Below are 23004 nucleotides of genomic sequence, written 5' to 3'. Positions count from 1 at the left end.
CAACGTAGTACAATAATATATATTACCTTACTGGGAGAATGCAAGTTTCCAGTACAAAGGACTTAACATTTCTTACATACTGCTTGACTAAAATCTTTACAAAAAATGACTATATTCCATACAAGAAACACTTAAAAAGGGTAAAAGGAGAAACAGAATACGTTAGTCGCCTCTTACGACATGCTGGGGAGCATCGGGCAAATTCTTCCCGCTAACCCGCGGGGGGAGAACTGATATGTGTAAGCGTGTTGGCATTCGTGAAATAGAACTGATATGTGTTTGCATTCGTGAAATAGAACTGATATGTGTTAGTGTGTTGGCATTCGTGAAATAGAACTGATATGTGTTTGTGTGTTGGCATTCGTGAAATAGAACTGATATGTGTTAGCGTGTTGGCATTCGTGAAATATAACTAAGATGTATTATTGTTTATGTTAGCATTCGTGAAATAGAATGTGTTGGCATTCGTGAAATAGAACTGACATGTGTTGGCATTCGTGACATACAACTGACATGTGTTAGTGTGTTGTCATTCGTGGACTAAAACTGAGATTTTCTAGTGCGTTGGCATTCGTGAAACAGAACTGATATGTGTTAGCGTGTTTGCATTCGTGAAATAGAATTGATATGTGTTGGCGTGTTGGCATTCGTGAAATAGAACTGATATGTGTTAACGTGTTGGCATTCTGAAATATAACTGATGGGTGTTAGTGTGTTGGCATTCGTGAAATAGAACTGATATGTGTTAGCGTGTTGGCATTCGTAAAATAGAACTGAGATGAGTTAGCGTGTTGGCATTCGTAAAATAGAACTGATATGTGTTAGCGTGTTGGCATTCGTAAAATAGAACTGATATGTGTTAGTATGTTGGCATTCGTGAAATAGAACTGATATGTGTTAGCGTGTTTGCATTCGTGAAATATAATTGATATGTGTTAGCGTGTTGGCATTCGTGAAATAGAACTGATATGTGTTAGTGTGTTGGCATTCGTGAAATAGAACTGATATGTGTTAGTGTGTTGGTATTCGTGAAATAGAACTGATATTTCTGTCTTTCTGTATTTGGTGTTTAACGTCGGTTTCAACCATTCAAGGTTATATCGCGACGGTGAAAGGGGGGAGATGGGATAGAGCCACTTGTCAATTGTTTCTTGTTCACAAAAGCACAAATCAAAAATTTGCTCCAGGGGCTTGCAACGTAGTACAATATATTACCTTACTGGGAGAATGCAAGTTTCCAGTACAAAGGACTTAACATTTCTTACATACTGCTTGACTAAAATCTTTACAAAAAATGACTATATTCCATACAAGAAACACTTAAAAAGGGTAAAAGGAGAAACAGAATACGTTAGTCGCCTCTTACGACATGCTGGGGAGCATCGGGCAAATTCTTCCCGCTAACCCGCGGGGGGAGAACTGATATGTGTAAGCGTGTTGGCATTCGTGAAATAGAACTGATACGTGTTTGTGTGTTGGCATTCGTGAAATAGAACTGATATGTATTTATGTTAGCATTCGTGAAATAGAATGTGTTGGCATTCGTGAAATAGAACTGACATGTGTTGGCATTCGTGACATAGAACTGACATGTGTTAGTGTGTTCTCATTCGTGGACTAAAACTGAGATTTTCTAGTGCGTTGGCATTCGTGAAACAGAACTGATATGTGTTAGCGTGTTTGCATTCGTGAAATAAAACTGATATGTGTTAGCGTGTTGGCATTCGTGAAATAGAACTGATATGTGTTAGTGTGTTGGTATTCGTGAAATAGAGCTGATATGTGTTAGCGTGTTTGCATTCGTGAAATATAATTGATATGTGTTAGCGTGTTGGCATTCGTGAAATAGAACTGATATGTGTTAGTGTGTTGGCATTCGTGAAATAGAACTGATATGTGTTAGTGTGTTGGCATTCGTGAAATAGAACTGATATGTATTAGCGTGTTTGCATTCGTGAAATATAATTGATATGTGTTAGCGTGTTGGCATTCGTGAAATAGAACTGATATGTGTTAGTGTGTTGGCATTCGTGAAATAGAACTGATATGTGTTAGTGTGTTGGCATTTGTGAAATAGAACTGATATGTGTTAGCGTGTTGGCATTCGTGAAATAGAACTGATATGTGTTAGTGTGTTGGTATTCGTGAAATAGAACTGATATTTCTGTCTTTCTTTATTTGGTGTTTAACGTTGGTTTCAACCATTCAGGGTTATATCGCAACGGGGAAAGGGGGGAGATGGGATAGAGCCACTTGTCAATTGTTTCTTGTTCACAAAAGCACTAATCAAAAATTTGCTCCAGGGGCTTGCAACGTAGTACAATAATATATATTACCTTACTGGGAGAATGCAAGTTTCCAGTACAAAGGACTTAACATTTCTTACATACTGCTTGACTAAAATCTTTACAAAAAATGACTATATTCCATACAAGAAACACTTAAAAAGGGTAAAAGGAGAAACAGAATACGTTAGTCGCCTCTTACGACATGCTGGGGAGCATCGGGCAAATTCTTCCCGCTAACCCGCGGGGGGAGAACTGATATGTGTAAGCGTGTTGGCATTCGTGAAATAGAACTGATATGTGTTTGCATTCGTGAAATAGAACTGATATGTGTTAGTGTGTTGGCATTCGTGAAATAGAACTGATATGTGTTTGTGTGTTGGCATTCGTGAAATAGAACTGATATGTGTTAGCGTGTTGGCATTCGTGAAATATAACTGAGATGTATTATTGTTTATGTTAGCATTCGTGAAATAGAATGTGTTGGCATTCGTGAAATAGAACTGACATGTGTTGGCATTCGTGACATACAACTGACATGTGTTAGTGTGTTGTCATTCGTGGACTAAAACTGAGATTTTCTAGTGCGTTGGCATTCGTGAAACAGAACTGATATGTGTTAGCGTGTTTGCATTCGTGAAATAGAATTGATATGTGTTAGCGTGTTGGCATTCGTGAAATAGAACTGATATGTGTTAACGTGTTGGCATTCTGAAATATAACTGATGGGTGTTAGTGTGTTGGCATTCGTGAAATAGAACTGATATGTGTTAGCGTGTTGGCATTCGTAAAATAGAACTGAGATGAGTTAGCGTGTTGGCATTCGTAAAATAGAACTGATATGTGTTAGCGTGTTGGCATTCGTAAAATAGAACTGATATGTGTTAGTATGTTGGCATTCGTGAAATATAATTGATATGTGTTAGCGTGTTGGCATTCGTGAAATAGAACTGATATGTGTTAGTGTGTTGGTATTCGTGAAATAGAACTGATATGTGTTAGCGTGTTTGCATTCGTGAAATATAATTGATATGTGTTAGCGTGTTGGCATTCGTGAAATAGAACTGATATGTGTTAGTGTGTTGGCATTCGTGAAATAGAACTGATATGTGTTAGTGTGTTGGTATTCGTGAAATAGAACTGATATTTCTGTCTTTCTGTATTTGGTGTTTAACGTCGGTTTCAACCATTCAAGGTTATATCGCGACGGTGAAAGGGGGGAGATGGGATAGAGCCACTTGTCAATTGTTTCTTGTTCACAAAAGCACAAATCAAAAATTTGCTCCAGGGGCTTGCAACGTAGTACAATATATTACCTTACTGGGAGAATGCAAGTTTCCAGTACAAAGGACTTAACATTTCTTACATACTGCTTGACTAAAATCTTTACAAAAAATGACTATATTCCATACAAGAAACACTTAAAAAGGGTAAAAGGAGAAACAGAATACGTTAGTCGCCTCTTACGACATGCTGGGGAGCATCGGGCAAATTCTTCCCGCTAACCCGCGGGGGGAGAACTGATATGTGTAAGCGTGTTGGCATTCGTGAAATAGAACTGATATGTGTTTGCATTCGTGAAATAGAACTGATATGTGTTAGTGTGTTGGCATTCGTGAAATAGAACTGATATGTGTTTGTGTGTTGGCATTCGTGAAATAGAACTGATATGTGTTAGCGTGTTGGCATTCGTGAAATATAACTGAGATGTATTATTGTTTATGTTAGCATTCGTGAAATAGAATGTGTTGGCATTCGTGAAATAGAACTGACATGTGTTGGCATTCGTGACATACAACTGACATGTGTTAGTGTGTTGTCATTCGTGGACTAAAACTGAGATTTTCTAGTGCGTTGGCATTCGTGAAACAGAACTGATATGTGTTAGCGTGTTTGCATTCGTGAAATAGAATTGATATGTGTTAGCGTGTTGGCATTCGTGAAATAGAACTGATATGTGTTAACGTGTTGGCATTCTGAAATATAACTGATATGTGTTAGCGTGTTGGCATTCGTAAAATAGAACTGAGATGAGTTAGCGTGTTGGCATTCGTAAAATAGAACTGATATGTGTTAGCGTGTTGGCATTCGTAAAATAGAACTGATATGTGTTAGTATGTTGGCATTCGTGAAATATAATTGATATGTGTTAGCGTGTTGGCATTCGTGAAATAGAACTGATATGTGTTAGTGTGTTGGTATTCGTGAAATAGAACTGATATGTGTTAGCGTGTTTGCATTCGTGAAATATAATTGATATGTGTTAGCGTGTTGGCATTCGTGAAATAGAACTGATATGTGTTAGTGTGTTGGCATTCGTGAAATAGAACTGATATGTGTTAGTGTGTTGGTATTCGTGAAATAGAACTGATATTTCTGTCTTTCTGTATTTGGTGTTTAACGTCGGTTTCAACCATTCAAGGTTATATCGCGACGGTGAAAGGGGGGAGATGGGATAGAGCCACTTGTCAATTGTTTCTTGTTCACAAAAGCACTAATCAAAAATTTGCTCCAGGGGCTTGCAACGTAGTACAATATATTACCTTACTGGGAGAATGCAAGTTTCCAGTACAAAGGACTTAACATTTCTTACATACTGCTTGACTAAAATCTTTACAAAAGACGACTATATCCTATACAAGAAACACTTAACAAGGGTAAAAGGAGAAACATTATCCGTTAGTCGCCTCTTACGACATGCTGGGGAGCATCGGGTAAATTCTTCCCCCTAACCCGCGGTTGTAGAACTGATATGTGTAAGCGTGTTGGCATTCGTGAAATAGAACTGACATGTGTTAGTGTGTTGTCATTCGTGGACTAAAACTGAGATTTGCTAGTGCGTTGGCATTCGTGAAACAGAACTCGGATGTGTTAGGGTGTTGGGATTCGTGAAATAGAACTGATATATGTGTTAGTGTGTTGACATTCGTGACATGTCTGGGTGGCCGAGTTGTAAACGCACTTGCCTCGGAAGCGAGAGGTTGCGAGTTCGACCCTGGGTCAGGGCGTTAGCAATTGTCTGCCCCCATTCCTAACCTAGGTGGTGGGTTCAAGTGCTAGTCTTTCGGATGAGACGAAAAACCGAGGTCCCGTGTACACTACATTGGGGTGTGCACGTTAAAGATCCCACGATTGACAAAAGGGTCTTTCCTGGCAAAATTGTATAGACATATATAAAAATGTCCACCAAATACCCGTGTGACTTGGAATAATAGGCCGTGAAAAGTATATACTCGCCTAACACGCTTGAGATTTACTGGCCGATGTGAATGCGTGATATATTGTGTACAAAATTCCATCTCACACGGCATATTGTAAACGCCATGAGCCTCCCCTCTGGGAGGGTATGTGCGTAGAAATACTCACTATAATAATAATAATAACTAGAAACGATAGGTGTAAGTGTGTTGGCAGACATAGAACTGAGATGTGTTAGTGAGTTGGCATTCGTGAAATAGAACCGATATGTGTTAGTGTGTTGGCATTCGTGACATAGAACTGATATGTATACGTGAATTGGTATTCGTGAAATAGAACTGATATGCTATAAAAGTGCGCTCATGTTTGTCACTTGAGACGGCTACACTTGCTCGCGCACTTCAAGATGTGAGTTGTATGGTACACGTGTACCCATGTCGTGGTTTTATCCTACGTTACGGAATGTGGTTAACAATATCATTAACCTGTATTCAATATGAATAAATATTGTAAACGCCATGAGCCTCCCTCTTGGAGGGTATGTGCGTAGAAATACTCACTAATAAAAAAAAATAAAAAAAAATAAATATGAATAAAGTAGATGTGTACTGCCGGGCAGTACATACCCCAAGCGAAGTCGTCCATCTGTGTGTACATGATTCTCTCTCTCTCTCTGTCTCTGTCTCTGTCTGTCTCTCTGTCTCTCTCTGTCTCTCTCTCTCTCTCTCTCTCTCTCTCTCTCTCTCTCTCTCTCTCTCTCTCTCTGTCTTAAAATGTGTCATCGATGACGTGTTTTCATACTTGCTAATGCGGCAGGCTAATCATGACGTCAAATTGAAACTTCTTGAAGTCTCTCAGAAAGGGACATGAAAACCATGTGGGGGTTACTGGTTTGGGCTGAAAAAAAACCCAACTCCACCTAAAATTCAAGCGCCTATGGGGCTGAATTATGCAGCATAAATTGTGAAACATCAGGATATCTCACACTTTCAATTCTGCCATCATGTCAAATCTGGAAACCTTTATTTTATTTTTTTTTACTGGAAGAACCTACCCTAAGTGATTGTATGAATGTTGTTCTTGCATGCAGTCCTTAGGCAATTGTCACCGTAAGTCAGCGTAAGTGCTGCTACGTTATTACTGACGTTACTGTTGATGCTACCATCGAGGCTTCCACACCGTGAACGTTACTGTTAATGCTTCCATAACGTGGATGTTGCCGTTGACGCCTCCATGCTGCAGCTGTTTTTTGGAATAATTCCTGTGGATCTTCGAACCAATGTGCAGTATTACGTCATTATGAGCAAACACGATGACATCATTTACGTCATGGAACAATATTGTCAAATAGTCTCGGCGCCCTGACAGTCTCTTAAAATGTTACAATTGGAGTACAGCATGAAGTGTCGTCCAACATCTCATGCCACGAGTTTCACTGTGCACCAAGATTAAAAGTTTATTGGACGTAAAGAGATTCACTGTGAACCAAGATTATCTGATTATTAGAGGTGAATAGTGATGACATATATTCTATGAAATTCAGTACAGGACAACGGATCGACCCACAATCTTTCATAAAGATTGGTGAAGAAATGCCATTTAACTGTTTTTAACTGCCGACATGTAGGGGTTTTTTCTTGACATGTGGGTCATGAGATTCAGTTTTAAAGTACAACGGACATGTTCACAAAATTTCACAAAGATCGGTAAGGAAATGGAATTTAACGGTTTTTAACTGCCAAAATTATGTTTTTCTTCTGGAAAAGTATGGAGTGAAAATCAGTTGGGGACAACGAACCTACCCACAAAATTTCATAAATATCGATGAAGAATTGAGATTTAACGGTTTTTAACTGCCAAAAATAAGGTTTTTTGTCTGGAAAAGTATGTCTTAAAATTCAGTTTGGGACAACGGACCCACCCACTAAATTTCATAAAGATAGGTGAAGAATTGAAATTTAACGTTTTTTAACTGCCAAAATTATGTCTTTCTTCTGGAAAAGTATAGAGTGAAAATCAGTTGGGGACAACGAACCTACCCACAAAATTTCATAAATATCGGTGAAGAATTGAAATGTAACGGTTTTTAACTGCCAAAATTATGTTTTTCTTCTGGAAAAGTATGGAGTGAAAATAAGTTGGGGACAACAAACCTACCTTTAAAATTTCATAAGAATCAGTGAAGAAATAGGATTTAACGATTTTTTAACGGCCTTTAAATCATTGGTGATGTCATCATAACCCAGTCGTTGTAGTTGTCGTCGTAGTTGTTGGTGTTGTTGTTGTCATGTTCGTTGTCGTGATTGTTGTTGTTCTCGTGTTGTTGTTTTTGTTGTTGTTGTTGTTGTTGTTGTTGTTGTTGTTGTTGTTGTCGTCGTCGTCGATGTCATTTGTTGTTGTTGTTGTTATCGTCGTCGTCGTCGTCATCGTCGTCGTTGTCAGAGGTTATTTCTAAAGATTTCATTGATAGTCTTTGTTCTCGTCACCAAGACTTGCTAAGAACAAGCTTGGAACAGCAAGAGTTCCAAGACCAAGATTAGAACAACTCATTACATCATTACCAGTACGTCATTTGTATTTAGAACACACTTTAGAAAAAAACTCTTCAGCTACAAACCAGTCACCCTCACATGTCGGAGGTGTTTGTCTAAACCACTTACTGAAATGTTTTGAGGTTTAATGACCATACACATGTTGAACCGGTGAGTGTCTTCCGCTGCTTAATTCGCAAATAACTATTTTATTAAAGTCCGCTTGAAACGCTCAAAGATGAAATTCCATGTTAAAAAGTGACAAAAGTTTCACATTTTCCCGTTGTAACAGCTTCCGATGATATTATATGAAAATTCTGATCCTCTGAGAGGATTCCCCGAAACAAAATCAGTTTGTACGCCTAATTTTAATAGAATTGTCCAAACAGTGTCGCTAATATTGTGCTAAAAGATGAATTCTAGAACAATGTTCACAGACAGACACCACTTGGCAAAAAAAATTTCAGTGCTGGGAGATGAAAAAAAAAACTACCTCGCTACGCGCGGGCTTCGCCCGCGCTCCGCTTGGATAAACACAAGCAATTCAGCGAACATAAAATCAAAGCAGTCGTCATTAAATCACAGAGAGTCACTCAACAGCTCAACAGGCAACAGTTACCACTCACTCACAACAGCAGACACTGCTTCACATCAAAGTTCCTGGCCATGAAAAGCCACCTTCTTTTTCAAACTGTGAGAAACATCAGTCATCTCCATCAACGTGTTTACGGGAAGGTAGCCGAGATGTTGATAAATGTCCTTGCAGTTTCGGTCGATGATCATCGCGGCCGCAATGGTCAGCTTCTTCCGCCAAGAGTTGGCCGTCTCCGTGGAGTTTTGACGGGACGTGCTGTAAGCACTCTTGCCCTTCTGGCCCGCCATAGTCTTGTTAAACACAAACTCGCGCACAGTGGGCGTGAAGTCCAAGCCAAGGAAGCGGTACATGGCCTCGGACTCTTTCAATGGGTTCTCCGCCATGTTCTCATAGCGGAGCAGCCTCAACCTGCCAGGGAACCGTTCCAACAACTGGCCAATCTCCGCCAGGTCCTCGCGGAAAGTCTGGCAGTAGTTGGCGGAGAAGTTGGCAGTCTCCTCCCATTTGAAGTTGTTGAACACTCGCTGCTGAGACGCGAGGGTCCCGCGCGGGTCCCGAATGAGGTAGAGGATCTTCAGATCCGGGTGTTTCTCCATCATCTTCCTCACCGCCGAGCCTCTGATTCTTATGGTCTTGACCATTTTGACTGGGCATTCAAAACACGCTTTCCTGGCCTTAATGAAACAGTCCAATGCGTCTACGGGGGTCCAATTGCCTTTCCTCTGCACGCATCCCCACAGCAAGCGACTGTCGGCAGAATTCCGTAGCTGAAAGTTGTTGATGTCTCGGCTGTTCATGGATTCGAACCCGCAGGTGAGGAAGACCTCCATGATTGCTATCGACTCCTTGTCGTAGGCGGTGGCCCAATCCGTTGTGTTGGGGTAAACCCTGCCATTGAAACACAGTCACATGTAGTCATTCAGAAAACAAAGTCAGCCAGCACTTTCAATATAGGCAACATCGGTAATAGAGTAATGACAATGGTAGAAAACGGAAATGGACAGTGAGAGTAGTACGTCTGAGAGGATACACATTTTAAAGAACCAAACCACGTTCATCTTTAGCACAAAAAAAGACACGATGTTACACAAACATAAGTGTCCAATATTCAGACTGCTGGAAGTCCTTAGTCAAGCGTAAGCTCTGTGCATGCCCTGGAATCACATAGATAAATAGCTACATAAAGAAAGAAATAATACATAAATAAATATGTATCGACAAAAATGCTATCAATGAAAAGATAAATAAATATATAAAACAAAAACAAAAATACAATTCATGTTGCGCGTTCCAGCTCAACTCTGTGTGACACAGGTAGTCAGTATACACCCTGACATGGGACACAGGTAGTCAGTGTACACCCTGACATGGGACACAGGTAGTCAGTATACACCCTGACATGGGACACAGGTAGTCAGTGTACACCCTGACATGGGACACAGGTAGTCAGTGTACACCCTGACATGGGACACAGGTAGTCAGTGTACACCCTGACATGGGACACAGGTAGTCAGTATACACCCTGACATGGGACACAGGTAGTCAGTATACACCCTGACATGGGACACAGGTAGTCAGTGTACACCCTGACATGGGACACAGGTAGTCAGTGTACACCCTGACATGGGACACAGGTAATCAGTGTACACCCTGACATGGGACACAGGTAGTCAGTATACACCCTGACATGGGACACAGGTAGTCAGTGTACACCCTGACATGGGACACAGGTAGTCAGTGTACACCCTGACATGGGACACAGGTAGTCAGTGTACACCCTGACATGGGACACAGGTAGTCAGTATACACCCTGACATGGGACACAGGTAGTCAGTGTACACCCTGACATGGGACACAGGTAGTCAGTATACACCCTGACATGGAACACAGGTAGTCAGTGTACACCCTGACATGGGACACAGGTAGTCAGTGTACACCCTGACATGGGACACAGGTAGTCAGTGTACACCCTGACATGGGACACAGGTAGTCAGTATACACCCTGACATGGGACACAGGTAGTCAGTGTACACCCTGACATGGAACACAGGTAGTCAGTATACACCCTGACATGGGACACAGGTAAGGCTTAGTTTCCCTTATTTACTTTCTCTGTTAACAGTGAGCCAAAGAAACGACAGGTGGACCGAATACAGAGTAACATTCAAGTTTAGTGTCTTCTAAAACAAGCTCTATCAACTGTTTGTTTGTTTGCTTAACGCCCAGCCGACCACGAAGGGCCATATCAGGGCGGTGCTGCTTTGACATATAACGTGCGCCACACACAAGACAGAAGTCGCAGCACAGGTTTCATGTCTCACCCAGTCTCATTATTTTGACACCGGACCAACCAGTCCTAGCACTAACCCCATAATGCCAGACGCCAGGCAGAGCAGCCACTAGATTGCCAATTATAAGCCTTAGGTATGACCCGGTCGGGGTTCGAACCCACGACCTCCCGATCACGGGGCGGACGCCTTACCACTAGGCCAACCGTGCCGGTTATCAACTGTTTACGTATTTACTAAATCTATCTTCTTCTTCTTCTTCTTCTTCTTCTGCGTTCGACACTAAATCTATCAAAAGCACACGTATGGAAGGAAACATGAGTGAACTTCGAGCTAAATGTTTCACAATAACTCGGTCAACATAAGAAGTATAAAATTAAAAGAGATTGCATTTTAAGCTTGGTGTATCAAACTAGCTTTCCTTTTGTAATGAACAGAGAGTACAATTATGTAACCATGAGTGAACTTCGAGCTAAATGTCTCAAACTAACTCGGTCAACATAAGAAGTATGGAATTAAAAGAGCTTGAAATGTAAGCTTAGTGCATCAAGCTGGCTGTCCTAGCATACCAGGTTTGTAATAAACTGAGAGTAAATGTAACCAAACTGTTTTAACGTGTCTCTTAGAACAATACAATTATTGAAAGAAAGGAGACTGAAATTCCCTAACTGCTTTGCTTTGTTTAGGTTTTTGATTTATGCATGGTAAACAGTCAGAGTCAATAGCAAACAGACCGGCACGGTTGGCCTAGTGGTAAGGCGTCCGCCCCGTGATCGGGAGGTCGTGGGTTCGAACCCCGGCCGGGTCATACCCAAGACTTTAAAATTGGCAATCTAGTGGCTGCTCCGCTTGGCGTCTGGCATTATGGGGTTAGTGCTAGGACTGGTTGGTCCGGTGTCAGAATAATGTGACTGGGTGAGACATGAAGCCTGTGCTGCGACTTCTGTCTTGTGTGTGGCGCACGTTATATGTCAAAGCAGCACCGCCCTGATATGGCCCTTCGTGGTCGGCTGGGCGTTAAGCAAACAAACAAACAAATAGCAAACAGGAAGAAAACTAAATAAAGCAAAACAGAAGCAAAACAAGAAAACAAAAGAAAACAGCAACAAAATACAAACATTAACAAAACAAAACAGAATATATTATATTTCCATCGTCCGCATGGCAGCAAACAGGTAGACTTACAGTTTCTTGACACCAGTTTTTCCAAGGTATCGCCGGATCAAATTGTAGAGGGGTTCAAATGTGTAGAAGACACCGGGGTCTTGCTGAATTATCTCTGACGTAAATGATGACCCACTCCTTCCATACGTCATGAGAATGATCTTGCCACCATTGCTCCCGGGGTCTGCTGAGGGAGAAACAGAACGGGGAAACAATTAAGATGAAACTCATAACACACAAGGTACAATCTAAAACAAAAATGTGCATCAGCAAGTCGTGACGTAACATTCAGTCATAGTGCACTACTTTCTTGTTCGTTGCCAACGTCCTGAGGTGCAAAATGAAAAAAAAAGGAAGAAGAGGGAACTAACCGAAGCGAAACAAATAACACACAATGTTCGAGGTACAGAACTGAATTGATTTTATTTTCAGATAATGACAGAATAAGCATGCAGGCACATATATGCTTTGTTCATCTCAGGGCCGGACTAGGGGGGGGGGGGGGGGGTACAGGGGTTGTGCAACCCCCCCCCCCTGGCTTAAGCATGTACCTCCCAAACGCATTTTTTTTTTGTGGGGGAGGGAGGGGATCATCTGGATCATCATGAAATCCGAGGAGAAATCGCACCTCTCACCCCCTCCAATTGTTGTTTAACCTTTTTCGTTCAAGGAGAGGCTTCCTTTCCCTCCAGAGACATCAACAAACGTTCAGCTTAACCCCCACCAAGGGGGCTTTGCCCCCTGGACCCCCACCTGTAACCCCCCCTCCCCCCCAGTACTTACCTAGTCCGGCCCTGCATTTGACCCAATCCTTTTGAGGGGCAACTATATAACACTAGATGAATACCCGCTTCGCCGGGTACGGCTTCGCCGGGAAGAAGTAGAGCCGAATACCCGGCTGCGCCGGGAACCCGGCTTTGCCGGGTGTACGCCGGCTTTGCCGGCGCACCGCACGAAGGAAGGGAGATAAACGCGCAAAACACTGGAGAAGATAAGGAAGAGTAATACCCGGCTTCGCCGGGATGAAAGCGTTGTGGACAGTGACATTCTAAAAATAGTAACGTGCAGTGACCTTCTTAAAATAGTATAACGGGAATATGGATTGACGCCACACGAAGGAAGGGAGATAAACGCAAAACACTGGAGAAGATAAGGAAGAGTTACTGGGAATGGATCTGGGAAGATGAACAGAAAAACCAAAATCGGTTCAGCGCTGCGCGCTGAGAGCACGTGTTGAAATATCTCATCGAGCAGGTTGTGTCCGGGGTCTACCTGAATATGGCCACCAAATTTTAAAGAGATCCATCGAGAACTTTGGCCGTGCATCGCGGACACACACACACACAGACACAAGTCGTATATATATATAGAAGAAAACAGGGCGGGGAAGTAGCTCAGTCGGTAGCGCGCTGTATTTGCATCCAGTTGGCCGCTGTCAGCGTGAGTTCGTCCCCACGTTCGGCGAGAGATTTATTTCCCAGAGTCAACTTTGTGTGCAGACTCTCCTCGGTGTCCGAACACGAAAAAGATCCTGTAATCCATGTCAGAGTTTGGTGGGTTATAGAAACACGAAAATACCCAGCATGCTTCCTCCGAAAACGGCGTATGGGTGCCTAAATGGCGGGGTAAAAAACGGTCATACACGTAAAATTCCACTCGTGCAAAAAACACGAGTGTACGTGGGAGTTTCAGCCCACGAACGCAGAAGAAGACAGAAGAAGACAAGAAAACAGAAAAGTTCAGATTATAACTGTCAACATGACAAAAAGAATACGTCAAACAATCGATAAAACCATCCAAAATGTAAAATTAAAATATTCATTATGTCAGATTCAATCAATGATTTTTAAGGTACTCCAGTTTGTTGTGCATTGTGTACAATTATGTTTTTGTTTTAATAAACTCAGATATCATAATTTAGTACCGGATTTTAAAAACAAATCATGTCAATGCATTCTTTATCATTGTCTGAATCGAAATTAGATAGTCCTGTTTTTAATGAAAACGTGCGCAAATCCAAGGTGAATCAGTTCGTCCCACCTTTGTGACGTATGGCTAGCCAAACTTTACTAGTTTTGGAGATGACTAATCCCCATCCTGAACTCAGGTGAAAATGAGTTCGGCTCATTCTCTCCCTGACAGGATGCCTTGAGTGTCCTTGTCTGGCAAGAAAACCGATTTTTTTTGATTTTTTTTTTTACATATTTAGAGCTTTTTGTTATGTATTATTGATATAAGCAGATTCGCGATCGTCGATAATGATTTTTCATGGTGTTGTGTAATTTTTAAATTACAAAGGAATTGATTTGTAAGACAGTTTCAAGGGAGCTATTTTTTCGCGGCTGTATTTACTGTGCAAACTCTAAATATGGCAAAAGTATCACGTGATAATCAACCGTTTGGTTTCGGCGTTCGCTGAAGCAGACGATTGTTTCTGTAGTGATGCAACCATATAATTTATTACGGTCTCCTTCCGGCAGCAGTCCCAAAATTTCGACTTGTTTTGACCTTAGAACGATGTCTTTATCATAACTGTGAAGAACAGAACGGAGATCACTGTGGAAGTCGGCTAATCTGCAATCATTTTCGTCTCGCGAAAACTGATCTCAAATTTAGATCAGTGCTCGCGAAAAACTCTTTATGGGAGATAACTCTTTATTCCTAGTTTTGATAGATTCGCGTAGGACTGTCGCGTCCGGTCAGGGAGAGAATGAGCCGAACTCATTTTGACCTGAGTTCAGGATGGACTGATCCCGTGTTGATCTTGAAGTTTCCAGCCGAATGATTAAATATATGTTTTGATTTTTTTTTTCACGCGACCTGTTTGATTCTATCCAGGTAGATTCGGAATCTAGCCAAATACCTATCTCAACCATGACATGAAATAAACTATGTACACCATTACTTGTGCACGTACCTGAGTCCTTGTGTACCGACTGCAAATACAGAATATTCGCAAGCGGGCCGGAGGCAGTGCGTAGTAAACCTGAAACAACACAAATAGTATTTGCTTTGTGGTTAAAACCTTCCATCTGAATTTGGAGAGAGGAGGAGGAGGAGGAGGAGGAGGAGGAAAGAGAGAGAGAGAGAGAGAGAGAGAGAGAGAGAGATTGAGAGAGAGAGAGAGAGAGAGAGAGAGAGAGAGAGAGAGAGAGAGAGAGAGAAAGAGACAATGACAATGACAATGACAATGACAATTCTTTATTTTACGAGGGTAACAGAATAAGCATTGGTATACTTTTTTGCATCTGGCCCTCGCCCTAAAGAGGGACTAAATCTATTATAATAACTACTAATACATACTTACATAATTAGTGAAACAGTATACGTTTATGTACATACGTGCATCATATGAAACATTGCAGTTTATAAATGTTCATGACAAGGTGCAAAGCAAACATTTGCAAGTCAATTAGACTTAGAGTCAGAATACTATGCAATAGTACATCAACTCTAAAAGACAATGGCCGGATATTATGCAGAACATCATAATTTCGTGAACAAAACAATAAATCAAAAGTGAGTGACTGTGTCCCAAAGCACATAACAATCAAGAATATACTATTTTCATTAAATGGGATATATATTTGTTTTTGAAAGAATCTGTGCTGGTAGCTTCCCGTAAGGCATTCGGAAGAGCGTTCCAGAGACGGCCACCTGAATAAACTAGACTAGACTTAAATAAGTCTATCCTAGGAAGAGGAGTGTTAAATTTCATAAGGTGGTGTGAATTTTTCAAAGAGAACTTTGAACAAATGGTTTGGGGTAGAGTTTCGGATATAATTTTATGCATAAAGATTCCTTTGTTAAAAAACAGTCTTGACTTTAGAGGTAAGATTCCTAAATGTATGTAGTCTAACTCTGTGAGGGTAGTGTGCTTTAGTAATACTACTTTTAGCGCTCTTTTATGTAATCTGCTAAGTGGTTTTAAGGAATTTTCACTTGCTGAGTCCCATAGAGTGGATGCGTAATCAATAACAGATTGAATATGAGCAATGAAGAATAACTTTCTGGTGTGGCAGTTCAGGAAGTGTTTAATTCTAGATAAGAGATACACTTTCTTTGACACCACTTTACTAAGTTGCTCTATGTGGGTTGACCAAGACAAGTTGTTAATATCAATATTAAAACCCAGCAGTTTGTGATGGTCGACTTTTTCCACTATTTCACCATCTATCATTAAAGCAGGACCAGCTGAACAAATATTCTGGCGTTTTTGTCTTGTTGTTATGACCATATATTTGGTTTTCTTTGGGTTAAGAGACATATGGTTTAGTTCAGTCCATTCTGTCAACTGGTTTAAACTCCTTTGAATTGATTCTGATAAGCGAGTTAAATTTGTGTTGCTGGAGTGAATTGTGGTGTCATCTGCAAAAGCAAAAAGTTCACATACATTTTGAATATGTAGTGGGAGGTCATTAATGTATATAATATAGAGAAGAGGAGGGGTCCTAAAACCGATCCTTGTGGTACACCGTATTTTACTTCTTGCATGCTCGACGCCGAGGCGTTTGTTAGTACAGTTTATTGTCTGCCGGTGAGAAATGAACTAATAAGTTTGACAGTTTCGATTCCGACGCCATACAAATTACAATGCGAATGTTCTCAATAATAACGTGTGATCAATAACGTCAAAGGCTTTAGCAAAATCAACAAAAATGGCACCACAGAATTCATTGTCGTTTATTTTCTCCAGCCATTGATCAACAAGAGAAACAAAGGCAGTATGGCAAGAATGGTTAGCTCTAAAACCCGATTGTTTAGGGTGAAGTAAATTGTTTTGGTTAAAATGCGTTAGAATATGTTTGCTTATGTGTTTTTCAAGTGGTTTTGAATTTGAATATTGAAATTGGCCTATAGTTTGATGGGTCTTTTTTGTCACCTGATTTAAACAGAGGAATGACTTTAGCCTGTTTCAGGGCGACTGGGAAATAATGTTTGTCTAAACAGAGATTATAAAGGTAAGTGAGTGTTTCAGAAATTACAGGGGCTGACAATTTAAGAATCCTACCATCGAGGCCGTCGATTCCCCGGGAGCCTGTTTGCTTAAGGTGTGTAAGTGCGTAAAAAACTTCAGGTACTGTAAGTAGAGGAATATTCGCTTGACTTGAAACTTGTTTCGACTCACAATATTCTTCTAACACTTTCAAATTGTTCAAATTGGGTTTGTCATTTGTAATAACTTGTTCAGCTATTTTAGAAAAATGCGTGTTTAAGTCATCAGGGGATAATAATTATGTCCTTAACACAACTTGAATGACTGGCAATCGTTTTATTTGTAAGTTCATTTATTGCTTTCCATATATTCTTTGAGTTTTGCTTTGATGATGCTAGGTCATGAAAGTACTTGATCTTTTTTGTTCGTTTAAGTGAGTTTACTTTATTTCTCTGTTCTCTATACTCCGCTTCCTTGCCAACTGATTTTAAGAAATCACGATGGCCAATAGCATCTTGTAATTCAGTAGCAAACCATTTAGGTTTTACTATTTGCTTGACTCTCTTAATTTTCCACTGGACATGTTTATCGTATATTTCTGTAAAGACATTTATCCAGTGTGTTATTGCATTATCAGGATCCGTATAATTATAAACATCAGAGAGAGAAGAATTACTTAAGTCTACAAGAAAGGCGTTCTCGTTAAATTTAGTAAAGGAGCGGTACTTTACTGTCTTGTGACCAACTTTGGGGATGTTTACACCCTTTCTTGACCACGTGAGACAAATAGGAAAATGATCACTACAGCCGCTGGTTGGAACACAAACTTCTGCAACGTTACGGGTGTTAGAAACATAGACATGATCTATCAAAGTGCTTGTAGATGCAGTAACCCTAGTAGGGGTGTTCACGACTTGTTTGAGATCATAAAGGTTGAACCTATCTAACCATGGTTTATTTTGCTTTCATAAATCAATATTAAAATCTCCTAAGAGAATGGTTTCTTTTGATTCTATCAAAGCAGCATCTAACATATATAATTATGTGAACATTTGTCAGTCCAGTTTGCACGTTCTGCTGGATTTCTATAGCAGAAACCAATAAGCATTGGAGGTGCCTTTTTTAATTTGACCTCGATCCAGACGGATTCCACAAACTGTTCTAAATGTGTTAAACGTGTGTAAGTCAATGATTCACTTATATACACAAGCAATCCAGTTTCTTTACATTGTTGGGGGTTTCTGCGTACAACACTGTAACCTGGAACACAAACCTCAGAATCCGAGAGAGAGAGAGAGAGAGAGAGAGAGAGAGAGAGAGAGAGAGAGAGAGAGAGAGAGAGAGAAATAGAGACAGACAGACAGACAGACAGGCAGACAGAGACAGACAGGCAGACATGGACAGAGACATAGACATAGTCAAAACGAGACAGACAGCCTGAGGCAGAAATTAAGACACACTTATAGACAGACAACCAGACAAACCGACAGACGGAGAGGCAGAATAGGATGATAGGAGAACAGAGATACACAGAATAGGATGATAGGAGAACAGAGATACACAGAAGCCCAAGGAGGTAAGAGAGATATATACACAGGGGGAAAAGCCAAACTCAAATAAGTGTCAAATCACTTAACTAAACGACCATTCAACCCATTAATTGACAGTTTCATTTTAATTTCATTTCAAAAGAAGATGCTTGCGAAATCGAATCGCTTCCTCTCAGCTGAAAACAAGAGCCGACTTGAGTTAGAGCACCCCCCCCCCCCCCCCCCCTCCCTCCAAACTCTAGTGCCATTTACCGGTACTGCAAGAATACTTACTGCGACTGGCTTGAAAGGACACATACAGTAGAAAGGCGGCTGGAATGAGGAGCAGGACAAACGACTTTCTCATCGTCAGTCGATGGAACATCAGTCCCAGGAACCGCCTCTGAACAGAGCAGAACAACAACACAACATTGAATTACGAGCGTGAGATTAGTCGCATGGTGGAGAGAGAGAGAGAGAAAGAGAGAGAGAGAGAGAGAGAGAGAGAGAGAGAGAGAGAGAGAGAGAGAGAGAGATTTGAGAGAGACAGACAGACAGAAAGACACATAGACAGACAGAGATAGATACAGAGATAGACTGTCTGACATAGAGAGAGACAGAGTGACAGACTGACTGACATAGAGAGAGAGAGAGAGAGATTTGAGAGAGAGAGAGAGAGAGAGAGACAAACAGACAGAAAGACACACAGACAGACAGAGCTAGATAGAGAGATAGACTGTCTGACATAGAGTGAGACAGAGTGACAAACTGACTGACATAGAGAGAGAGAGAGAGAGAGAGAGAGAGAGAGAGAGAGAGAGATTTAAGAGAGAGAGAGACAGACAGACAGAAAGACACACAGACAGACAGAGATAGATAGAGAGATAGACTGTCTGACATAGAGAGAGACAGAGTGACAGACTGACTGACATAGATATCGAGAGAGAGAGAGAGAGAGAGAGAGAGAGAGAGAGAGAGAGAGAGAGAGAGAGAGAGAGAGAGAGAGAGAGAGAGTTCATATCAAATCAAATCAAATCAAATGTTATTTTTCGAGGGTTGTAGCATAAGCAGTACAACGAGCTTTTTTTCAACCAGCCCTCGCCCAGAGAGGGGACTAATCTAATCACATATTTACACGGATATTCACGTAGAAAAAAGGTAGAAAAAAACAACAACATATGAATATTTACATATTACATATTATACACAAATATATGTAACGTAGTGAAAACAATGCTGAATACACACTGTGCATAAGTAAATGTGTTATTAAAGCTTTGAGTGTTTTTGTGTGGATATAATGAACACTGATGCTTTGGACAAATGAAAATATAACTAAACGAAGTCTTCCATCACTGTGATTTTTCGTAATTTAACATTAAATACAATGAAAGGTGTTTTTTGAAAGTATTGAGACTCATTGGGACTCGCACAAATTCCGGGAGAGAATTCCACAGGACGCGACCAGAATAGGCAAGCTTGACTTGAAGAGATCTATCCTTGGCATTGGGACGTTCAATTTTCGGTTTGGTTTGACTTTAAAATTTGCAACGAAAGTTCGTGGTGCACGGCCGGAAAGTATTTTGTGAAGGAGCACGCCTTCATTTAATTTGAATCTTTCTTTTAATGGGAGAATCTTCAGTTTCTTATAATCATCAAATACAAGACTGGATTGTTTCAGTAAAATTAGTTTTAGCGCTCGCCTATGTAAACTATACAATGGTTTTAAAATATTAGCACTGGCAGAGTCCCAGATGGTCGAACAATAATCTGTGATGGTTTGTATGCCTTAAAGTATAATAACCTTGAGTGCTGATCTAGAAAGTGTTTAATTCTATTTAACTGATATATTTCTCTCGACATTGTTTTACATAACGACCGAACATGATGGGCCCAAGACAAATTATTATCGATATATATTTATGAAGCAGCAGTAGCTTCCCTTCTACTTGAAACCTGCCGAGTTTTCAATGTTGGTTTAGATCTAAGTATTGCAATTCGTGTACAAAATCCCTCCCATCTTCAAAATATTGCCACTAATACTACCCCTCCAATCGTAAATATTCATTGCAACATTAATAGTCAGGAGCTTTGCCGGTGCAGTTTCTGTGTCTGTCTTAAAACAGATCAAATCACTTTCAACACTGTGCTCTTTTCTCTTTCAGTAACCACCACCGCATTGTACTCTCTTGCGAGTCATTCAAACTGGTCGATGAAAATGTTCACATTTTCAACACGTGCTCTAAGCGGTGAATACTCTGTTTGGCAATACGAATTACGAAACAAAACACTTTTTTTTCGGCTCTACTTCTTCACTTCTTTCACTTCCGCCACACAACGACCAGCGCTTTTCTGCACAGGAAAGTACATCTAAGTATTGCAATTCGAGTACAAAATCCCTCCCATCTTCAAAATATTGCCACTAATACTACCCCTCCCATCGTAAATATGAATTTCAACCATTAATAGTCAGGAGCTTTGCCGGTGTTTCTGTGTATGTGTGTGTGTGTGTGTGTGTGTGTGTGTGTGTGTGTGTGTGTGTGTGTGTGTGTGTGTGTGTGTGTTCGCGATGCACGGCCAAAGTTCTCGATGGATCTGCTTCAAATTTGGTGGGCATATTCAGGTGGACCCCGGGCACAAACTGGTCGATGAAAATTGGCAACACGTGCTCCAAGCCGGCGAACCGCCACGCTGCATAATCTGTCTCGCGATCCACCCGGCTTCATACTCTGTCTCGCAATCCACCCGGCGAAGCCGGGTATTCATCCAGTGAAACATATGCTGCCTAACCAACTGTTCTTCGTAGTCTCACTTATTGACTATGCCTCGATCTTTGTGTACTTCAGTGACATTTTCGCCGATCATTAAATGTATTAACTTTGCGTGTGTGTCTTCTGTGCATTTAATATAATATCGTTGTGACGTGACCCACTCTTCCCAAATATGTCATGATAGTAATTGAATACAGTTGTGTTTAAACCAAGGCAGCAAGGGAGAGGAGACGGGCACCGCCCTCATCAAGCGTGAACGCATTGCCATGCGATCTCCAAGACCACAACCGCCTGTCAGTCGCGAACAAGTTCACACTGTAGTACAGTGAAAACCCCATGTTAAGACCGCCACAAAACTGAGAAACTCAAGTCTTGAAAAGGAGGTACATGTATGAAGGCTATAAATAGAAAACAATCTGAGAAAACAGGTCTTAAAAGGGAGGGAGTCTTAAAACAGGGGTTCCACAGTAACTCGTAATAACGGCTATATGACACGAAATCCCGCCGTCCGATTTTGGAAGACTTTTGTTTCCATTACTTCACATGTGTTGTAGAACCGAAGTGAGTGAGATTTGTCAAACGTCAGAGGGCAAGGACACAAATGTTGATATGATTTGTGGGAAGGGCAGCATTCAGCCCGTCAGGTAGATAAAGTTTAAATCTCTTGACAAAATATGTGTTTGCACCTGAGCCCTTTCTTTGCCTCAATGGCCCAGATGGAAAATAAGCCAGGCAAATGATCAGGAACAAGGTACAACGTACTTCTTTTCTAAGCTCTCTGTCTCTGCTGGCGAGGGTTTGAGTCACGGCATCCAATAAAGTAAGACATTGGAAGAAACCTTATTTCTCGAGACAAATACGCATAACGCCGAGGGAGGGGCGTTAATGTCCCCCTTGGTTTGTACCCTGTTGATTTATGATACAAATGCAATGTTAACGTTTTTGTTGGATACTGCTTTTGTACACGACACAATAGAATTTCTAGATATATGTGACCCTCCACCACGGAATGAGTCGCATGTCACCTCGCGCGGTTCTGCGCTAGGCTTAATATAAGTCCGGGGGATGTCTGGTAACAGTGTGACGGTCACCTTAGTCACAGGCTTATAACTCGAAAAGTGTTGCTCTTTTCTAAAACGGTTTTCACCCCTGGATAGAGCATACACAACTATTTAAGAAAATGTAAAAATATGAAAATCATGCAACGGTGACACATGCGACTCATTCCGTGGTGGAGGGTCACAAAACCAACAAACACCTCGATTTTTCTAAGCAGACGAGGGAGGTAACTTTTATAACAGTAGCATTGGTTGTTTCCCGGTAAACGCTGCATTAATTTAGCTGGCATATTATTACAGCTATTTCATGAAACCCCGCTATCCGCTTTGTGGTAGACTTTTGTCTTCACGACCCCTGAGGTGTTGTAAAACTTTAAAAACAAATCTGTTGGAAAGGAATGAGTGTGCACCAGAGCACTGTCTTCGCCCCGTTTGCTAAGATTAAAACCCATGGTGCGGAGAAACAGATGTCAGTCACGTTAAATGAAAACGTCAAACAAAACCGATCCATAAAACATAGCATTCTCACTGCTGGATACCAGACGTTAAGCTGTGTACTTAGCAGTTAACAGTTGGTAAACAACACCTGGTAATGGTTAAATGTATTACTGTTTGTGTGTTTTGATCCGCATTTCAACACTAACAAGAG

At 41.0% G+C, this 23004-nt stretch overlaps 1 protein-coding gene across 2 annotated transcripts in view; it reads right to left on the bottom strand.

Annotated features, from left to right (window-relative positions):
* Positions 1-8546: 8546 nt before the first annotated feature.
* Positions 8547-23004, bottom strand: part of LOC138947878 (carbohydrate sulfotransferase 3-like) — a 29404-nt gene continuing 14946 nt past the window's right edge. The window contains exons 2-5 of one of the 2 annotated variants that reach the window (XM_070319447.1): positions 18821-18929; positions 14979-15047; positions 12083-12248; positions 8547-9497 (exon numbers count right to left, since the gene is read on the bottom strand). In XM_070319447.1, the coding sequence (XP_070175548.1) occupies positions 8666-9497; positions 12083-12248; positions 14979-15047; positions 18821-18929 (1176 nt within the window). In that variant the 3' untranslated portion in view covers positions 8547-8665. The remainder of the gene's footprint in view (positions 9498-12082; positions 12249-14978; positions 15048-18820; positions 18930-23004) is intronic. The other variant, XM_070319448.1, reaches the window with a different exon arrangement.

This window comes from Littorina saxatilis, linkage group LG14 (assembly GCF_037325665.1).
Source record: "Littorina saxatilis isolate snail1 linkage group LG14, US_GU_Lsax_2.0, whole genome shotgun sequence".
Lineage (NCBI taxonomy): Eukaryota > Metazoa > Mollusca > Gastropoda > Littorinimorpha > Littorinidae > Littorina > Littorina saxatilis.
Note: the sequence above shows the minus strand (reverse complement) of the source record. Positions and strands in the feature narration are given on the sequence as shown.